This window comes from Myotis daubentonii, chromosome 6, assembly GCF_963259705.1.
Source record: "Myotis daubentonii chromosome 6, mMyoDau2.1, whole genome shotgun sequence".
NCBI classification, from domain to species: domain Eukaryota; kingdom Metazoa; phylum Chordata; class Mammalia; order Chiroptera; family Vespertilionidae; genus Myotis; species Myotis daubentonii.
The window spans coordinates 54527459-54545145 of record NC_081845.1 but is presented as its reverse complement, the minus strand read 5'-3'; the positions used below and the strand labels follow the sequence as shown (position 1 = coordinate 54545145).

Below are 17687 nucleotides of genomic sequence, written 5' to 3'. Positions count from 1 at the left end.
TTCCACTCAGCCAGCCTTCCTGTGGTTCTGGGTGATGTCCGTTCCGTCTTTTAGTTGTATTTTTGAAGTGGTTGTGCAAGGCAGCAATCTCCGGTGTTTACTTATGCCGCCATCTTGGTTTCTCCTAAAGAATATTATACAGACTCCCAACAGCAGACTAGAGGATCGCAAGAATCAAGTCAAAGATGTGAAATACAAAGAAGCAAAAAACACCCAACCAGAAAAGCAAAATGAAAAAATCCAAAAATACGACGATTGTGTAAGGAGCCTCTGGGACAGGTTCAAGCGTACCAACATCCAAATTATAGGGGTGCCAGAAGAAGAGAGTAAGATATTGAAAACCCATTAAAAGAAATAATGACAGAAAACTTCCCCTACCTGGTGAAAGAAATAGACTTACAAGTCCAGGATGCACAGAGAACTCCAAACAGAAGGAATCCAAAGAGGACCACACGAAGACACATTATAATTAAAATGCCAAGAGCAAAAGACAAAGAGAATCTTAAAAGCAGCAAGAGAAAAAAAGATAGTTACCTACAAGGGAGTACCCATATGACTGTCAGCTGATTTCTCAACAGAAACTTTGCAGGCCAGAAGGGAGTGGCAAGAAATATTCAAAGTGATGAATAGCAAGAACCTACAACTAAGATTACTCTACCCAGCAAAGCTATCATTCAGAATTGAAGGTCCGATAAAGAGCTTCACAGATAAGAAAAAACTAAAGGAGTTCATCACCACCAAACCAGTATTATATGAAATGCTGAAAGGTATTCTTTAAGAAGAGGAAAAAGAAGAAAAAGGTAAAGATACAAATTATGAATAATAAATACACATTTATCAACAAGTGAATCTAAAAATCAAGTGAATAATCTGATGAACAGCATGAACTGGTGATTATAATAGAATCAGGGGCACAGAAAGGGAGTGGACTGACAATTCTTGGGGGAAAGGGGTGTGGGAAGAGACTGGACAAAAATCTTACACCTATGGATGAGGACAGTGGGAGGGGTAAGGGCAGAGGGTGGGGTGGCAACTGGGTGGAGGAGAGCTATTGGGGGAAAAAAGAGGAACAACTGTAATAATCTGAACAATAAATATTTAATTAAATTTAAAAAAAAGAAATAACTAGCTTGCTTTACTTTAATTTTCAATGTCACTTCTGGGAGTAGATACATGAGGAGAAGTTAGTGATTTACATTTGGTACTTTTAATTCTGTAAGTTCAAAAACAATAAATGTTTAATAAAATAAAATCTCAAGAAATGTCAAAAGGAAGTATAAGTGTCTTCACACATGTTTTAGAAAAAGTTAAAAATAAATGAGATTTAAAGTTAAATAAATAAATAAATAAATAAGATAGCTCTAGGCAAGTGTCTGTAGGTAAATATTTCAGGATCTTTTAAGTATAAAAATAAAAAACCTATTGTAAAGAATCACCTAATTGTCACCTATTTGCAATACACTCTGTTAAAGAACACATTTAAAAATAGTTGATGTAGTATCTAAATAGATAAATTCTAGCTATTCCTCTATTAGTATGATCAAGGAGTTGCAGTCTTGGATCAGTCATAAGTAATATTTTCTAAAGCATTTTAAAAGATTATAACGTATTTTAATAAAAGTTCTATTTAACTCTTTCATCTCTGATTAACTAGAAAAGACCCAGTTTACATGTTATATAAAATAATAAAAAATAAACCATAAACTATGAAATTTCAAGTCAAGATGATAAAAATGTTGAAATTAAAGTGATTTTTGACAATATATGATACTGGGGGAGGATTTAAAAAGTTCCTAGATCTTTTGAAATGTTAGGATTATCAAAATATCATTAGTACTCACCTCATAATCTATAATAATAAAAGTGTAACATGCTAATTAGATCAGACAGCCGAACGACCTTCCGGACGTCCTTCTGGATGAAGCCAGGGCTGTTGAGGGCCGAGGCAAGCTGTAGTGACTGTGAGGGCTGAGTTCCATGCATGAATTTCGTGCTTTGGGCCTCTAGTCCTATGTAATAAAAGCCTAATATGCAAATTGTCCCCTAGACTGGGAGTTCGATTAGGTGGCAGGGTCTGAAGCGGCGGCAGGCAGCTGGGGGAAGGGAGGCAACCCAGTTGGTAGCCAGCAGCCACTAGGGACCCTACCCGTACATGAATTTCGTGCACTGGGCCTCTAGTCCCATTATAACACAAAACATGCACTCTCAATGGAGGCAAAAACTGGCTCTTTTGGGACAGTAAAATCTTATTCTTTTTATGTATAAAGCACATATTTGCATGCAATACATACAGGTATATAGTATATCTGTGTTAAAATTCATGAGAGTAGGCAAGTAGGAAAAATGGTTCCCAAGAGGGGTTATAATGAAAAAAAAAAAAAAAAAAAAGGTTGTGAGACACTGGTCTAGAGACGATTATTCCCAAAATGAAGTCACATATATATACCCCAATTATACTTTTTGGTTTGAGCAAAGGAAAAAACAGATAAACCTTCTGATCTGTTGAAGAATAAACGAGAGGAATATAAGAAACAGTTGTAAGTTGTTTGTAGAACTTGAATTGAAAGTTAGAAGATATGCCAGGTCATTTAGTTCAGGCCTCTCATTTCACAAAGTATGGAACCATGGCCCAGAGAGGGTAAGTGATGGGCCTGGTCTCAGAAGTTCAGGTATCCAGCCTCACCCTGTGCTCTTGTCAGTATTCTATACTTTTCTTTGTTGTTATAACAACTCCTTTAACTCACATTTACACAGATGTATTCTATAAGGAACCCAATGAAAGGGCAGAAATAACTAAAGATAGAGTAAGGCAAAAAATCAAACACTTCAAACAAGTAGCAAAAAGAAAATCATTTTCCAAAGAAAAAAGAGAAAGTGGAAGTATTATGATAAATACAGTTGGCCCTCCACACCCACAGGTATCACAATTGTAAATAGGAAATTTTGGACAAAAAGGTTATGTTTGATACATGTGTACTGTGTAGTCAGGACTGCTCTATAATGGTTGCAACTGTACTAAACATGTATAGACATTTTTTTCCTTGCCATTATTCCCTAAACAATACAGTGTAACAACTACTTACATAGTACTAGAATTGTTAAGTACTCTAGAGATGATTTAAAGTACACAGGAGAATGTGCGTAGTTTATATGCAAATACTATACTTGAGCATCTATGGATTTTGGTATCTGTGGGGCATCCTGGAACCAACCCCCCATGGATACAAAGGGATGACTGTACACAGAAAAATCTAGACCTAATAATAACCACAAAAAGATACCAGATTCAGGGCAGTTACAGGGTCTTCCTGTCATGGAACTTCCATTCTGAGTGGACACAATTCTTATAACCATTGCTCATGGGTTTCTTTTGTAATCTGTCCAGCAATCGTTAGCTGGCACAACAATTTTTTCTACTATTTATTTTTTGTATCTAGAAAAAGAAATGTACTTCTTAGATATATAAGTTCTTTTCATTTCCCACCCTCAACTGTATGGAATTGATAAAAGGACATTTCAAAAAGTAATAAAAAGTAGATGAATTTTCTGAAGGACAGTAGATGGATGGCTGTTTAAAATTGTTTGGAACAAATGATAGTAGTTAACAAAATTTTTTTAAAAATATCATTACTTTCTCTATGCTTACAAGAGGTTTGTGATGTAATATAAAACTAGCCCAAGAGACTAGAGCCTTTTGCCAGCATTGCTTGAGTATGGCCATGTTTGCTTGTGTGGCTTTTTTATTTTTCTGTCTTTTCCTTCCTATTAGCTTTGTCTCAGAAATAAGTGTGTTTGACAATCCTAGATCTTACTAACAGAGACTGCTTTGTTCCACAGGAGTCAGTCATGGAGACAGAAGAAAAAAATTTAAGTGAAATGGCCTGTTTTACCACAATCAGAATGAGGACTGATTGTTAAAATGGTCTTTACAGAGTGAGGACACCACTGAGCTCACACAGCCACCTTTTAGCATACATTCCCTCCCACTATGCAGTTGTAAAGTATTTATAGTTGATTACAAGAAATCTCAATTTTATAGTTGGTAGAATAATGTGGAATCCTATGATGTTTACTTAACAAATTGTAAGTAGTTTTCAGTCACTTTTCTGATGATTTTTAACCTTTCCAGGCAATATAACTCGCACTAAACAGAAACCCAAAAAGTATATTTTAGTGATGAGAACAAGAGATTTAGAAACTAGCCTTTGGTAATAGTTTTGAGGATAACATAATTATTTTAGCATTAACTCTAGAACAAATAACATGAAGTCATATACACATGCTAATTCTAATGCTGACCTTCACATAAGATACAAACCTGGTTGCATACAGAGATGTCCCATCACTACGCATCACAGTACAAACTGAGGAGGGGTCACCATTCCCAGAAAGATCCACTACAGCCGTTCCTTTTCTAGAAATGCAAAAAGGTAACTTGAAGCAACATAATAAAAATTAAGACCTTTAAAAGTATAATATCTATAACATTATCTTTGGCAAACCAGAAGCTATTTTTATTGCTTAAGTAGCAATAAGTGGTATAACCAACAACAAAGAAAAATAAGATGGAATCTGACCATGAATCTATTAAGAGTGGGTATAATTCTATATAATTAAAGCCTAATATGCTACTGTCTGGTCGTCCGGTCAACCATTCAACCAATCATAGCATAATATGCTAATGATATGCTAAGGTCCCTCAACCACTTGCTATGACATGCACCGATCACCAGGGGGCAGATGCTCCAACTGGTAGGTTAGCTTGCTGCTGGGGTCTGGCCAATTGGGACAGAGCAAGATGGGCCAGGCACGCCCTGGAGCCCTCCTGCGGTCCCTCCCCAGCTGGCCAAACTCCCACGTCCCTCCTTGGCCCAATCATGCAACAGTGGGGTCCCTCAGCCTGGCCTGTACCTTCTCGCAATCCAGGCTGAGGGATGCCCCCCACACACACACCCGAGTGCACGAATTTCATGCACTGGGCCTCTAGTGCAATTAATATTTGGTTATCTTGTAACTCTGGGTAAGGTACTTAGATAATGTCATAAACATACCTAAAAAAAATGCAATTACAACCATAGTTTAACTATAAAACATCATATTTTTTCTCTAATTCCAGTTATTTTAATATTAAATATTGGACTAGCTTTGAGATGCCATAAAGTACCCTTGAGTAATAAAACCATGGGATTTTGTTATTGTCTTTCCTGCCTGAGCAAAAATTAGAATTTGTATACAGTAGTCTAAAAATTTTCCTTAACAACATTGCTAAGGATGTTATTAAACACAGTTTCCATGTCTTCCTTATAAAGATGGCAAAAGAAATTGCTCTTTGGTTCTATGAAAAGCGGCCCCTCTAAGCAACTGGTTTGCTTTTACATTACAGATATCTGAGCTGCTATGACTGGTACTATTTTTCTGTTTGGTTGACAGGAAGCTCAAAGCTAAATTAGAAATCTACCTTAAGCCAGGAAACAGAATCCCAGTGTGTGTTACATGACGTACTAATATCACCCTAACTTCATATTATTTTCTGCCCCCACTTCCTGATTTTCTCCTTCACTCTTTCAAAAGCTTGTTGTATTACACCTATTTTCATGAGCTGCCTTAAATCTTTTTTTTTGAAGAGGATAGGATTACTTTTTTTTTAAAAGGCAGGGTTAAGTAAGAAGTTGTTAATTCTATTGCTTTTTTACAGTTATACCATTATCAGCCGTTGTGACCTTAGGCAGGTCATGCGTACCTTCTGTTCTTGTTTGCTCATGTGCAAACAGCAGATAACATCCTTTCTCCCAACCTTACCAGACTTTTGTTATGGCAGCAAAAGACAGCATGTGTAAAAGTACTTCGAATAGCAAAAGCACTATTTAAAAAAATGCCAGAAAGGGCTGCAAAGCACATTCTGTTGTGCTTACTGAGTGAATATATCAACATCAATTTCAAAAAAGAACAAAAACTTTTACTAAAGAATAGTAGCCTGATCATACATTGTTTTCTGCAGGAGTCCTTTACTGTCCAGCAACTTTAAGACTTCTTGAGATTTTTCACGATAAAATGATTCTCCTGAGTATTCATCAAAATGTACTCCTAGACGCTAAAAGGGTTCAGAAACAAAAGAAAAAGAATTACTTAAATGTCCTTTACCTTACCCTAAGACAAAATAGGACGCCCTACAGCAGTGGTTCTCAACCTTCCTAATGCCGCAACCCTTTAATACAGTTCCTCCTGTTGTGGTGACCCCAACCATAAAATTATTTTCGTTGCTATCTCATAACTAATTTTGCTACTGTTATGAATCGTAATGTAAATATCTGATATGCAGGATGTATTTTCATCGTTACAAATTGAACATAATTAAAGCATAGTGATTAATCACAAAAACAATATGTAATTATATATGTGTTTTCCGATGGTCTTAGGCGACCCCTGTGAAAGGGTCATTCAACCCCCCACCCCAAAGGGAGAACCGCTGCCCTACAGTCTGGCACACAGACCAAGTTACTCCTCTGCTCTAATCTTCTAAAGGCTCCTCCACCAGCCAAGTCCTCCCAACAGTATCATACTGTCCAATATGGTAGTTTTAGGCACAGGAGGCTATTGAAATTCCCATGAAATACAATTAAACATTTAGTTTCTCAATGACATTACTCACACTGTAGCCACATAAGGTTAGTGGCTGCCATAATGGCCAGCAAAGATACAGGACATTTCCATCACCTCACGAAGCCAGATTGGACAGCCCTGGAAAACATCCCACATCACGTCCCACCCTACAACCTCTTCAATCTCCTCTCCTATAGTCCGCATCTTGCTTACCTACTCCAGCCACACGGGCTTCTTTACAGAAACTCTCTTTAGTCCACGCATGCCTGACCTCTTCTTCCCTGCTTAATTTTTCTCCACAGCATCATTACCATCTAACAGACTACATGCTCTTATTTAATTCACACTGCCTTTGTTTAATGCACTATCTCCATGCTAGAATGTAAAGTCCATGAGAAAACTTATCTTTTTTATTCACTGTTGTATTTTTCCCATGCCCTAAAATGTTAATTAAATGAACAAATTTATACCCATCATGAAGAAAAAATTGTAAAAAAAAAAAGTGAAGGAATGATAGAGAAAAGAAAAGCCTCCCCGAAATGAAGTATCAGAATGTCAGTCTGTTAAGCTCATAGGCTGTAGGATTATTTCATAGCTCTAACTTTCAGCCCAAAGAACAATATTTGAGTCCTAAATTCCAACTCAATGACAAATCTATTCTTAAAACATGAGCATAAGAAGAAACATGGCTGCCTGGTGGTACCAGTCAAGAGCTGCACCATATCTCAAGAAAGCAGGAGAGAACTCAGGTACCTTGTAAATCCGAATGTACTCTTCTACGCTCAAGTCCCGAAATTTTTGCCAAAGTGCAAGTGCTTGCATGTCACCTAGTTCCAATCGCTGGAAGAAATCATGTGCTGATTTGGCTACACTTTTGTCTTCTGCTGCTTCTTTATTAACTTGTACGTAAACCTAAAAGCACAACAGTAATACATATTACTAGTCACAGTTATCTTCAATAAGGAAAAGAAGAAAAAAACAACCCTAAAAATTCTCATTTAAAGGTTATCCAACTACCCTCATCACAGAGTGTAACCTTTTCTTTTCTTTTTTGCCATGAGCCTTTAGTGAACCCTATGGACCCCTTCTTCTCTAAATGCATAAAGTAAAATACATACATTTACAAAGGAAATAATTACATTGAAATACAGTTATCTAAATATTTTTTATTTAAGATATAGTAATGAAGGAAAATGCTAACTTTCTGATAGAGGTTAGTGAAAATGTGTAAATTTTTCTTCCCATCCAAGTTCACAGACCCTTACATTAAGAAAGCCTGGCTTAGACTAGAATAGCATGTCTTGTTTTTTTATTTTTAAAAGTCAAATGGTTAATGCTGCAACTTGGCTCAATCTGGCAAAGAATGATTTAGCAGTTGTTTTAATGAAATATTTTTTAATTGTTCTCTAAATGCACAAAAGACCAGTAAAATAGGTGATCCAGGACAGTTAGCTTAGCTTAATTATACTCCAACGTGGGGTCCTGAAAATGCGTAGAGCCCTCACCGCTGGAGTGCTTTGCACCATCTGCCTTGGCTGGTTCAGCTCTGTACCACCCAATGACAGGTGTGGAGTTGGAGAGCTTATTAAGGACTCTGGCAGTTTTAGGATTCTGTGTCCACAACACAGTTAATTATTTTCCAGTTTCCAAAATGCAAGGTTAAAAATTGACATTATAGTTCAAGTAGTTTTGAAGTTATGCATATGGACTATAAAGATTTTATTTACAAGTTGTAACTCACTTCCAGAGAGAAACAGGAATAAGTTACCTACCCCCATAATTTTCCCCCAGAAAACTATTAAAGTAGCATGAAAGTAATGAAATTTGACAAACTACCAAAAAAAAAAAAAATCAGGCCTCTAAACTCTGACAGTAATATCATCAAAATATCATGGCAGGAGTATTTACAGAGAAAATGCTTTGATTGCTGGAGAATATGTTGGGAGAACCAGAATATGGCTTATACCCATGAGATACTACCACAAGGGACAGGACATTAAACATCTGTCTCAAGGTAAAAATATCTCATCTTTCATAGATGGCTTGTGTTAATTATTGGAATGGCAGAATTGAATGAATACATACCTAACTAAAAGTAAAAACTACCCTAATATATTTTTCCTCTTTAAAGTATATTGTGTAGAAAAGAGTTAAAATAGCAAGTCTGAGACTGAAATCCTTAAAACGTTCTGTTTGCAAGGTTAGCCCCTGACTGGCATCTAGGAACTTGGATTTTGGGAATGTTCTCACCAACCTCACTGATAAAAGTGTCTCACTGTGCCTAAACTATTCGTGCAAACACTACGGTTTATGCTAAACAGCTGCTTTCCTCTGGGAGTTTGAAATTTTAGTACATGCTATGTAGAGGGTACCTACATGATCTTCCAAAAGAAACCCCGGACGCAGAGCATCTAATGGTTTCCCTGGTAGACATTATTTCACACATGCATTGTCACAACTGGCTGCTGAAGGAATTAAGTGCATCCTGCGTGACCCTACTAGGAAAGGACCCTGGGAAGCTTGGGCCTGGTTTCCTCCAGACTTCTCCCCAGTGCCTTTTCCCTTCACAGATTTTGCTTTGCATGCTTTTGCTGTAATAAATAATAGCTATTAGTACAATTATATGCTGAGTCCTGTGAGTCCTCCTAGTGAATCACCAAACCTGGGAGACCTGACGCACATATCATAAAAATTAATTTCCATATGGTCCTATGAGTAAGTCCAAATAAGTGAGAAAACAGAAAAACATGACTTTGGTAAAGTATAGGCAACTGAGAGAGTCAATGTAAGACAGTAAGTTGCAAACTTCTTGACTCTTGAATGACCTATCTACAATGACAACTGCTTAATACAGGCATACCTCAAGATTGCCTACAACTATGAAGAGCAATAAAGCAAAGTGCAATACAATGAGGTATGCCTCTACTCCAGCCTATAGGAGTAGACATATACATATATAGTTTATGATTCAAAATCAATCTCTCCCTCTCTCAAACATATACACACAATTTATAAGCAAACATACACAAAATACCCTTATTTTCAGAAGAGGAAATATTTTAGTCTTTTTAAGGACTCTAAACTCAAATAGCCAAACATTTAAAAATCTAACAAGCATTCAAACTACTAGTAAGAATATTCTTTGAAAAACTTAACCAAAATCTTTTTCCTTTCTTAAATTTTAAAATAGAAATAAGTAAAACAAAACATAAAAACCCTTTCTGCCCGACCAGCGTGGCTCATTGGTTGAGTGTCAACCTGTGAACCAGGAGGTCACAGTTCGATTCCTCGTCAGGACACGTGCCAGGGTTTTGGGCTCAATCCTCAGTGAGGGCATGCAAGAGGTGGCCAATCAATGATTCTTTCTCATCATTGGTGTTTCTATTTCTTCCTCTCCCTTCCTCAAAACAAAAACAACACAAACAAACAACAAAAAAACCCCACCCTTTCTAATACTTTAAGAATCTTGGCATTTCAGCAATTTGTAGTTATAAACCAAATATTACTGAAAATCAACTGACACTGTCAAACAGAACAATAAAAACCCGCAATTGGCACCTAACAATTAGCTTGTAAAGGCACAATCCTATATAATAAAGAGCTAATATGCTAATTAGGCCGAACAGCAGAATGACTGTCCGGACGAAGCCCCTTGCACGAGTTTCATGCATCAGGCCTCTAGTAGAAACTATAATTATTAACATTCATCACTGTTTTAGAAAAGAAATGCCTTTTCTTTCACAATAAATTTAATACTGTGTACTTCTGAAAGTGTATGTTTTAATTTACAACTACTACAAAGTTTTTACTCTTAAAAAGTATGCATTTGAAAACAGCTTTCTTTTGAGCCTAGATCTAGACACAAAGGAAATAAAAAGGCAAATTATTTGGATGTCTAGAATCAATTTAGTCTTGAATTATCTTCTTTACTTAAGTTTGAGGAATTGTTCTGGGACTCAACACCAGAAAAAATATGCTCTCTTAAAGAGTAGATACTTTTCCTCCACATTTTAAAGAATGAGAGCATCATGAGCTCACTCATCAAATTAGCACTCATCAAGCTGGTTTTGATCTTGCCCTATATTTTCACTTACTACTATTTTTTACTTTTATTTTTGCTACTGATACAGGGAAACTCAGGGTCAAATCTCTTATATACTACTAGAGGTCCGGCACACAAAATTCATGCATGGGTAGGGTCCCTACGCCTGGCCTGCGATCAGGGCCGTTCTTCCCTGGCTGCTGGTAGCCAGCCCTGCCCGCCGCCGTCACTTGTCTTCTGTGTGTGGGGCACCCAGCAGTGTGATCAGGGCCCCACTTGCACTGCCTTGGCTTGGCGCTGACCGCCGCCACCCACCCTGGTTCCCTGTTCCCCATTGGGCGATCGGAGCCTGCCGGCTGGGGGGAGGGGCTGAGAGGTTGGCCGGCAGGCCCCCATTGGGTGATCGGGGCCTGTGGGCTGGGGGCAGCTCCTGCATTGCGCATCTGCCCCCTGGTAGTCAGTGCACATCATAGCGACTGTTCGTTCCCCTATCCCAGCCGTGGGCAAACTACAGCCCGCGGGCCGGATCCGGCCCGTTTGAAATGAATAAAACTAAAAAAAAAAAAAAGACCGTACCCTTTTATGTAATGATGTTTACTTTGAATTTATATTAGTTCACACAAACACTCCATCCATGCTTTTGTTCTGTTTAAGAACCCATTGTGGCCCTCGAGTCAAAAAGTTTGCCCATCCCTGCCCTATCCAGTCGATTTGCATATTATGCTTTTATATATATAGATTTCCTAATTATATGTTATCCTCTGACTTTCTGTGTCTTTTTTAAGTGCCCATCACTGTCATTACCTCAAATCCATTTAGAATGGAGCAAGGTAAAAATAAAATATTATGGGGATCATTTTGAACTTACAAAAAATTTTATAAAATAAAAGGCATCCAAATTGGAAAGGAGGAAGTAAAACTATCATTATTTGCAGATAACATGATATTGTATATAAAAAACACTAAAGACTCCTTCAAAAAACTACTAGATTCAATAAATGAATTCAGCAATGTAGCAGAATACAAAATTATGGCATTGATGGCATTTTTATGCACCAATAGTGAACTCTCAGGAAGAGAAAAACGAAAAAAACAAAACAAAACAACCCCACAATCCCATTTGCAATTGCAGTGCAGTGCTGGTGGCATAGTGGTGAGCACAGCTGTCTTCCATTTACTACTGCAACACAAAAATTAAGATACTTAGGAATAAACTTAACCAAGGAGGTAAAAGACTTGCATTCAGAAAACTACAAAATGTTGGAAAAAAGAGATAGAGAAAGATATAAACAAATGGAAGAATATACCATGTTCATGGATTGGTAGAATCAACATCATTAAAATGTCCATACTACCCAAAGCAATCTACAGATTCAATGCAATCCCTATTAAAATACCAATGGCATATTTCACAGATCTAGAACCACTGCTACAATAATTTATATGGAAACAAAAAAGACCCTGAATAGCAGTAGTAATCTTGAGAAAGAACAAAGTTGGAGAAATTAGAATACTAAATATTAAGTTATACAACAAAGCCACTCAAAACAGCCCGGTACTGGCACAAGAACAGGCATAAAGATCAATGGGACAGAACAGAGAACCCAGAAATTGACCCAAGCCATTATGCTCAATTAATATTTGAAAAGGAGGCAAGAGCATACAAGACAGTCTTGTCAATAAATGGTGCTGGGGAAAATGTACAGGTACATGCAAAATAATGAAACTAGACCACTAACTTATACCATACACAAGAATAAACTCAAAATGTAAGTTGTGAAACCATAAAAATCTTAGAAGAAGCCATAGGCAGCAAAATCTCAGACATCTCTTGCAGCAATGTTTACTGATACATCTCCTAGGGTAAAGAAAACTAAGGCTAAAATAAACAAATTGAACTACAGCAAAAGAAACCATCAACAAAATGAAAAGGGAGCCCACTGCATGAGAGAACATACTTGCTAATGATACATCTGATAAGGGGTTAATTTCCAAAATATATAAGGAACTCATACAACTTAAAGGAAGATAAACAATTGAATTAAAAAATGTGCAAAGGACCTAAATAGACACTTCTTCAAAGCGGACACAGAAAAGGCCAAGAGACATGAGAAAATGCTTAATGTCACTAATCATCAGAGAGATGTAAATTAAAATGACAATGAGGTATCACCTCATATCTGTCAGCATGGCTATCATCAACAAATCAACAAAGGACAAGTGTTGGTGAGGATATGGAAAAAAAGGGAACTCTAGTACACTGCTGGTGGAGCCACTGTGGAAAACAGTATGGAATTTCCTCAAAAAATTAAAAATGGAATTCCCATTTGACCTAGTGATCCACTTCTAGGAATATATCCTAAGAAACCTGAAAACCAATCAGAACATGCATCCCTATGTTCACAGCAGCTCAATTAACAACAGCTAAGATTTGGTAACAGCCCAAGTACCCATTATCAGGTGAATAGATAAAAAAAATCTGTGGTACATTTACACAATGGAATATAATGCAACTGTAAAAAAGAAAGAACTCTTATCATTTGCAACAGCATGGATGGACCTGGGGAGTATTATGCTAAATGAAGTAAGCCAGTCAGAAAAAAGATTAAGTATCACATGATCTCACTTGTGGACTCTAATGTACAAAAGAAACTGATGAACAAAACAATTTTTTTAAATAAAAAACTAATATTATCTGTTTTAATATATTTTGTTACTGTTATAAATGCCAGAGCTAGGGTACAGAGCTAATGTGTACTTATTGACATAATTTTTAACTCTTGTGAGAGGCTGCTAGTATTTCAGAGGAATATCTATAGTTATCAAAATCCATATTAATAAGAAGCATGCAATGAGTCGAATTTTAAAACTTTCTGTAGCAAAATAAAGAAAAAGAAAGAAAAAAAAGATTATATATATATTCCTAAAGGTACAGTGTTAGACGTTATCAAGGTCTATTCAAGTAGTTTAAATCTAGGAGTAACCCTGAGAAATTTCTTCTAAATATCACCATTAAAACAAAAATAAATGATGACACCTATATATCCATGATTTAGATTTAACACTTGTTAACTTTTTACCATAAGAAATTACTTTTCAACATAAACGGAAAGTCTTTTTGTAAGTGTTCCAAAATTTATCACAAATGTTTTCCTTGAATTAACAGTACAAATTCTAAACAGCAAATACATTAACTTGTTAACTCATCAGCCAATTCACTGGGGAGAAACTATTATGAAACCATTTCCCTATTTTGTTACAACAAATTAGAAAAAAGAAAAAGTTTCAAATGTTGGCTTACAAAGGCCTAATTTTATGTACAAAACAACCAGATGTCATTGGCAAAGAATGGCTACACATACATAGAAAAACTAATAATGAGCACAAAAATGGAAATGCAGTAGAGAAATGACTAAAAGTGTTAAACATTATCATCACAGAAAAGAAATGCTAAAAGTATTCTATAATATCATTTCCAACCTGGCTGAAACACTGAAAAGGAGATAGTGACCATGGTGCATTTTAAAGGGAGGTAGGACACAAAATATGCTACTAGATGACTTAAGCCAAATTCAAAACAAATACGCCAGAGGTTGAAACTGCCAAAACTAAGTTACTATTTGCATCCCTGCTAGAGCAATTTGATGAAAGGAAAAAAAAAAAGCTATATAAATAATTACAACCAATGGAAATAAATGGCTCAAAAAGTTACTTTTATAGTGCCAGTAGGGACAGGACAGTGTAGTACATAGTGCACTTGGGAGCCAAATTACCTGTGTTGGAATTCTGGGTCTGGTCCTTGGGTTCTTCATTAGTAAACTGCATAACAAAGTAAGTTAGAATCTGACAAATGGTAACTAGTATGTCCTACCACAGTTAGCCCTTTCCTGGAGCTATACAGGTTTTTTACTGCATAACTTAAATGAAAGATAGAGAAAGGGGCAAGACCAAATTCATTCAAACATTTCCTGCAAGGCATAACATTTGGGGCTGAGGATAAAAGATCAGGAAAACACAGTCCTTTCTCTCGAAGAGCTTACAACTACAATTTGACAAGGAAAAAACCAGAGGTTAGACCACAGGTCGGGTTTTTTTGTGTGTTTTTTGTTTGTTTGCTTGTTTGTTTTGGGAACAGGATAAAGTCATTTTATAATATTTGCTTAAAGCTTTAAAAAAGGGGAAATATCCACATTTATGCTAAAAGTTGTTTAAAGTAATCTACAGTGACAACTGTAATTTTAAAATAAAATCTAGGTCTGCAAGAATTAGCACAAAGCTAAAATAACCTGGAGGATGTCACTTTAGGCTCTGCATTTTCTCTGTCCTGCAAAGGAAGGAGAAAGAGAGCAGGTGGGTGCGCTAATGCATTTCTATCTTCTACTACAAACAGCAAGGTGGGTGTATTTGACTTGCACTCTTTTGTCCATAAATAATGCTCCCCTATAAGACAAAAGAACACTTAATGAAAGCAAAGCCATTGTTCCTTGAGTTTTTAGTTATTAATAGGAGTACTCTTGCCCATTTATTCCTTCTGTGTATCCATTAATTAGTCACCTCTAACACAGACCCATGATCTCCTTCCTATGATTCTCAAAAGACAGGAAGCTATATTAAACTACATAGAAAGAAACACATGTTTAGGTTTCTATGGAGTTTAAGAAGAGACTTTACTAAAATATTTAAAACACTGTGGTCAACAAAGATTTACTATTTTCAAGATTCAATAAAAATTTTTGTGTGGGGTGGAAGAAAGGTGAGAACAGTTACTCTCCCATGTGAAGCGGTACTCAAAATTCTTTTTTTAAAAAGTAATTTTCTTCCAAAAAATGTTTGTTAATCCTTACCTGGGGATATTTTTTCATTGATTTTTAGAGAGAGTGGATGGGAGGAGGAAAGACAGAGAAATATCAATATGAGAATGACACATGGATTGGTTGCCTCCTGACCTGGATTGGACAGGGATTGAGCCTACAACTGAGGTATCTGCCCCTGACCAGAATTAAACCTGAGCCAAACTGGCTAGGACTGTAGTGAAGATTCTTAAAAATGTTCTCTGAATGACACAAGGTCTCCAAGGCTGGTATTTTCTGCATCCTGGGTTGTCTCTGTGGGCCTGGATCAAATGAAAGGTTCACTAAGCTTGTGGTAAAAAATACTTGCCATTATTCAAAGTTTAATAAAATAACACAGTAAAAATTCCAGGCATTAATGTGACATACTTTATTTATAGACAACCATAAAGAATTATTTTTAAAACTCTTGCCTATCAATAAGACTCTTAATGGGAGAGAAAAAAAATCTTTTGGTTAATCCTATCTAATAAAAGAGAAACATGGTAATTAGCGTACGACCGCTACCCTTCCCATTGGCTAATCAGGGCGATATGCAAATTAACTGCCAGCCAAGATGGCGGCCGGCAGCCAGGCAGCTGGAAGCGAACATGAAGCTTGCTTGCTTCAGTGACGGAGGACTCCAACGTTCCCCGCCTGCCTTGCCAGCCTCTGAGCTTGCAGTTTGAAGCATTGTAACAAATATAGAAGCTAAACAAAACCCCAGAAACCTGCTTTCAGCTGGCCGGGATCTCAGAGCTGGAGTTATACATTGTTTCGATTATAGAACCCAAACAAACCAGATACCTGCTTTCAGCAGCAGAGGCCTCAGAGCTGGAGCCACAGCTAAAGCTAGCCCAGAATAAAAAAGAAAAAGAAAAAAAGGAGCAGTTGGGAGCTTCAGCCCTCAGCCCCTCACCCAGACTGGCCAGGCACCCCAGTGGGGACGCCCGCCCTGAAGGGTGTGTGACCTGCTGCAAACAGCCATCATCCCCTTACCCAGGCTGGCCAGGCACCCCAGTGGGGACCCCCACCCTGATCCAGGACACCCTTCAGGGCAAACCAGCCAGCCCCACCGATGCACCAGGCCTCTATGTTATATAGTAAAAGGGTAATATGCCTCCCAGCACCGGGATCAGCGGAGCCGAGAGGCCTCCCGACACCGAGATCAGCGTGACAGGGGGCAGCGCCCAAACCCCCTGATCGCCCTGCGGCTCTGTGTGTGACAGGGGGTGGGGCCACAACCTCCCTATCCGCCCTGCTCTGTTCGTGACAGGGGAAGGCGCCCCAACCCTCTGATCAGCCCTGCTCTGTGCCTGATAGGGGGGAGCTCCCCAACCCCCTGATCGCCCTGCGGCTCTGTGTGTGACAGGGTTCGGCGCCCCAACCCCCTGATCGGCCCTGCTCTGTGTGTGACAGGGTGCGGCGCCCCAACTCCCCCCCGCCCCCCACGGGCCCTGCTCTGTGTGTGACAGGGTAGAGCCATAACCTCACCATCGGCCCTGCCCTGAGTGTGACAGTGGCGGTGCCCCAACCCCCTGATCCGCCCTGGTCTGTGTGTGACAGGGGGCGGTGCCCCAACTCCCCTATCGGCCCTGCTCTGTGAGTGATAGGGGGGAGCTCCCCAACCCCGATTGGCCCTGCTCTGTGCGTGACAGGGGGTGGCGCTGCAACCTCCCCATCGACCCTGCCTTGAGTGTGACAGGGGGCGGTGCCCCAACTCCCCAATTGGCCCTGCTCTGAGGCTGACCAGGGGCTGCACCTAGGGATTGGGCCTGTCCTCTGCCACCTGGGAGCAGGCTTAAGCCAGCAGGGCGTTTTCTCCCGAGGGGTCCCAGACTGCGAGAGGGTACAGGCCGGGCTGAGGGAGCTCCCCCCCCCCCCCCGAGTGTACAAATTTTTGTGCACTGGGCCTCTAGTATTATATATAAAAATGTAGGAATTTCAGGTGCAGTGTAGGCATGGACTCAGAAGGAAATTACAAATCTTTAGAATTAGAATGTGTTTTTGTGAAATTTAACTACAAAACCAGCTGCAAGAGAAAACCATTTAACAAAAAGAAAACCAGAGAAAGATAAATATTACATACTCTCACTCATTTGTGGATTATAATGAACAACAGAAACTGATGAACAAAAACAGATCCAGAGACTAGAAGCATTGATCAGATGCTCAAACCTCAGAGGGGAGGGGAGGGGAGGGAGGGTGGGGGTAAG

At 38.5% G+C, this 17687-nt stretch overlaps 1 protein-coding gene across 1 annotated transcript in view; it reads right to left on the bottom strand.

Moving 5' to 3' along the window:
* Positions 1-17687, bottom strand: part of RARS2 (arginyl-tRNA synthetase 2, mitochondrial) — a 73887-nt gene that overhangs the window by 13965 nt on the left and 42235 nt on the right. Inside the window, exons 9-11 of the mRNA XM_059701001.1 lie at positions 7354-7512; positions 5985-6091; positions 4319-4414 (exon numbers count right to left, since the gene is read on the bottom strand). Of these exons, the coding sequence (XP_059556984.1) occupies positions 4319-4414; positions 5985-6091; positions 7354-7512 (362 nt within the window). The remainder of the gene's footprint in view (positions 1-4318; positions 4415-5984; positions 6092-7353; positions 7513-17687) is intronic.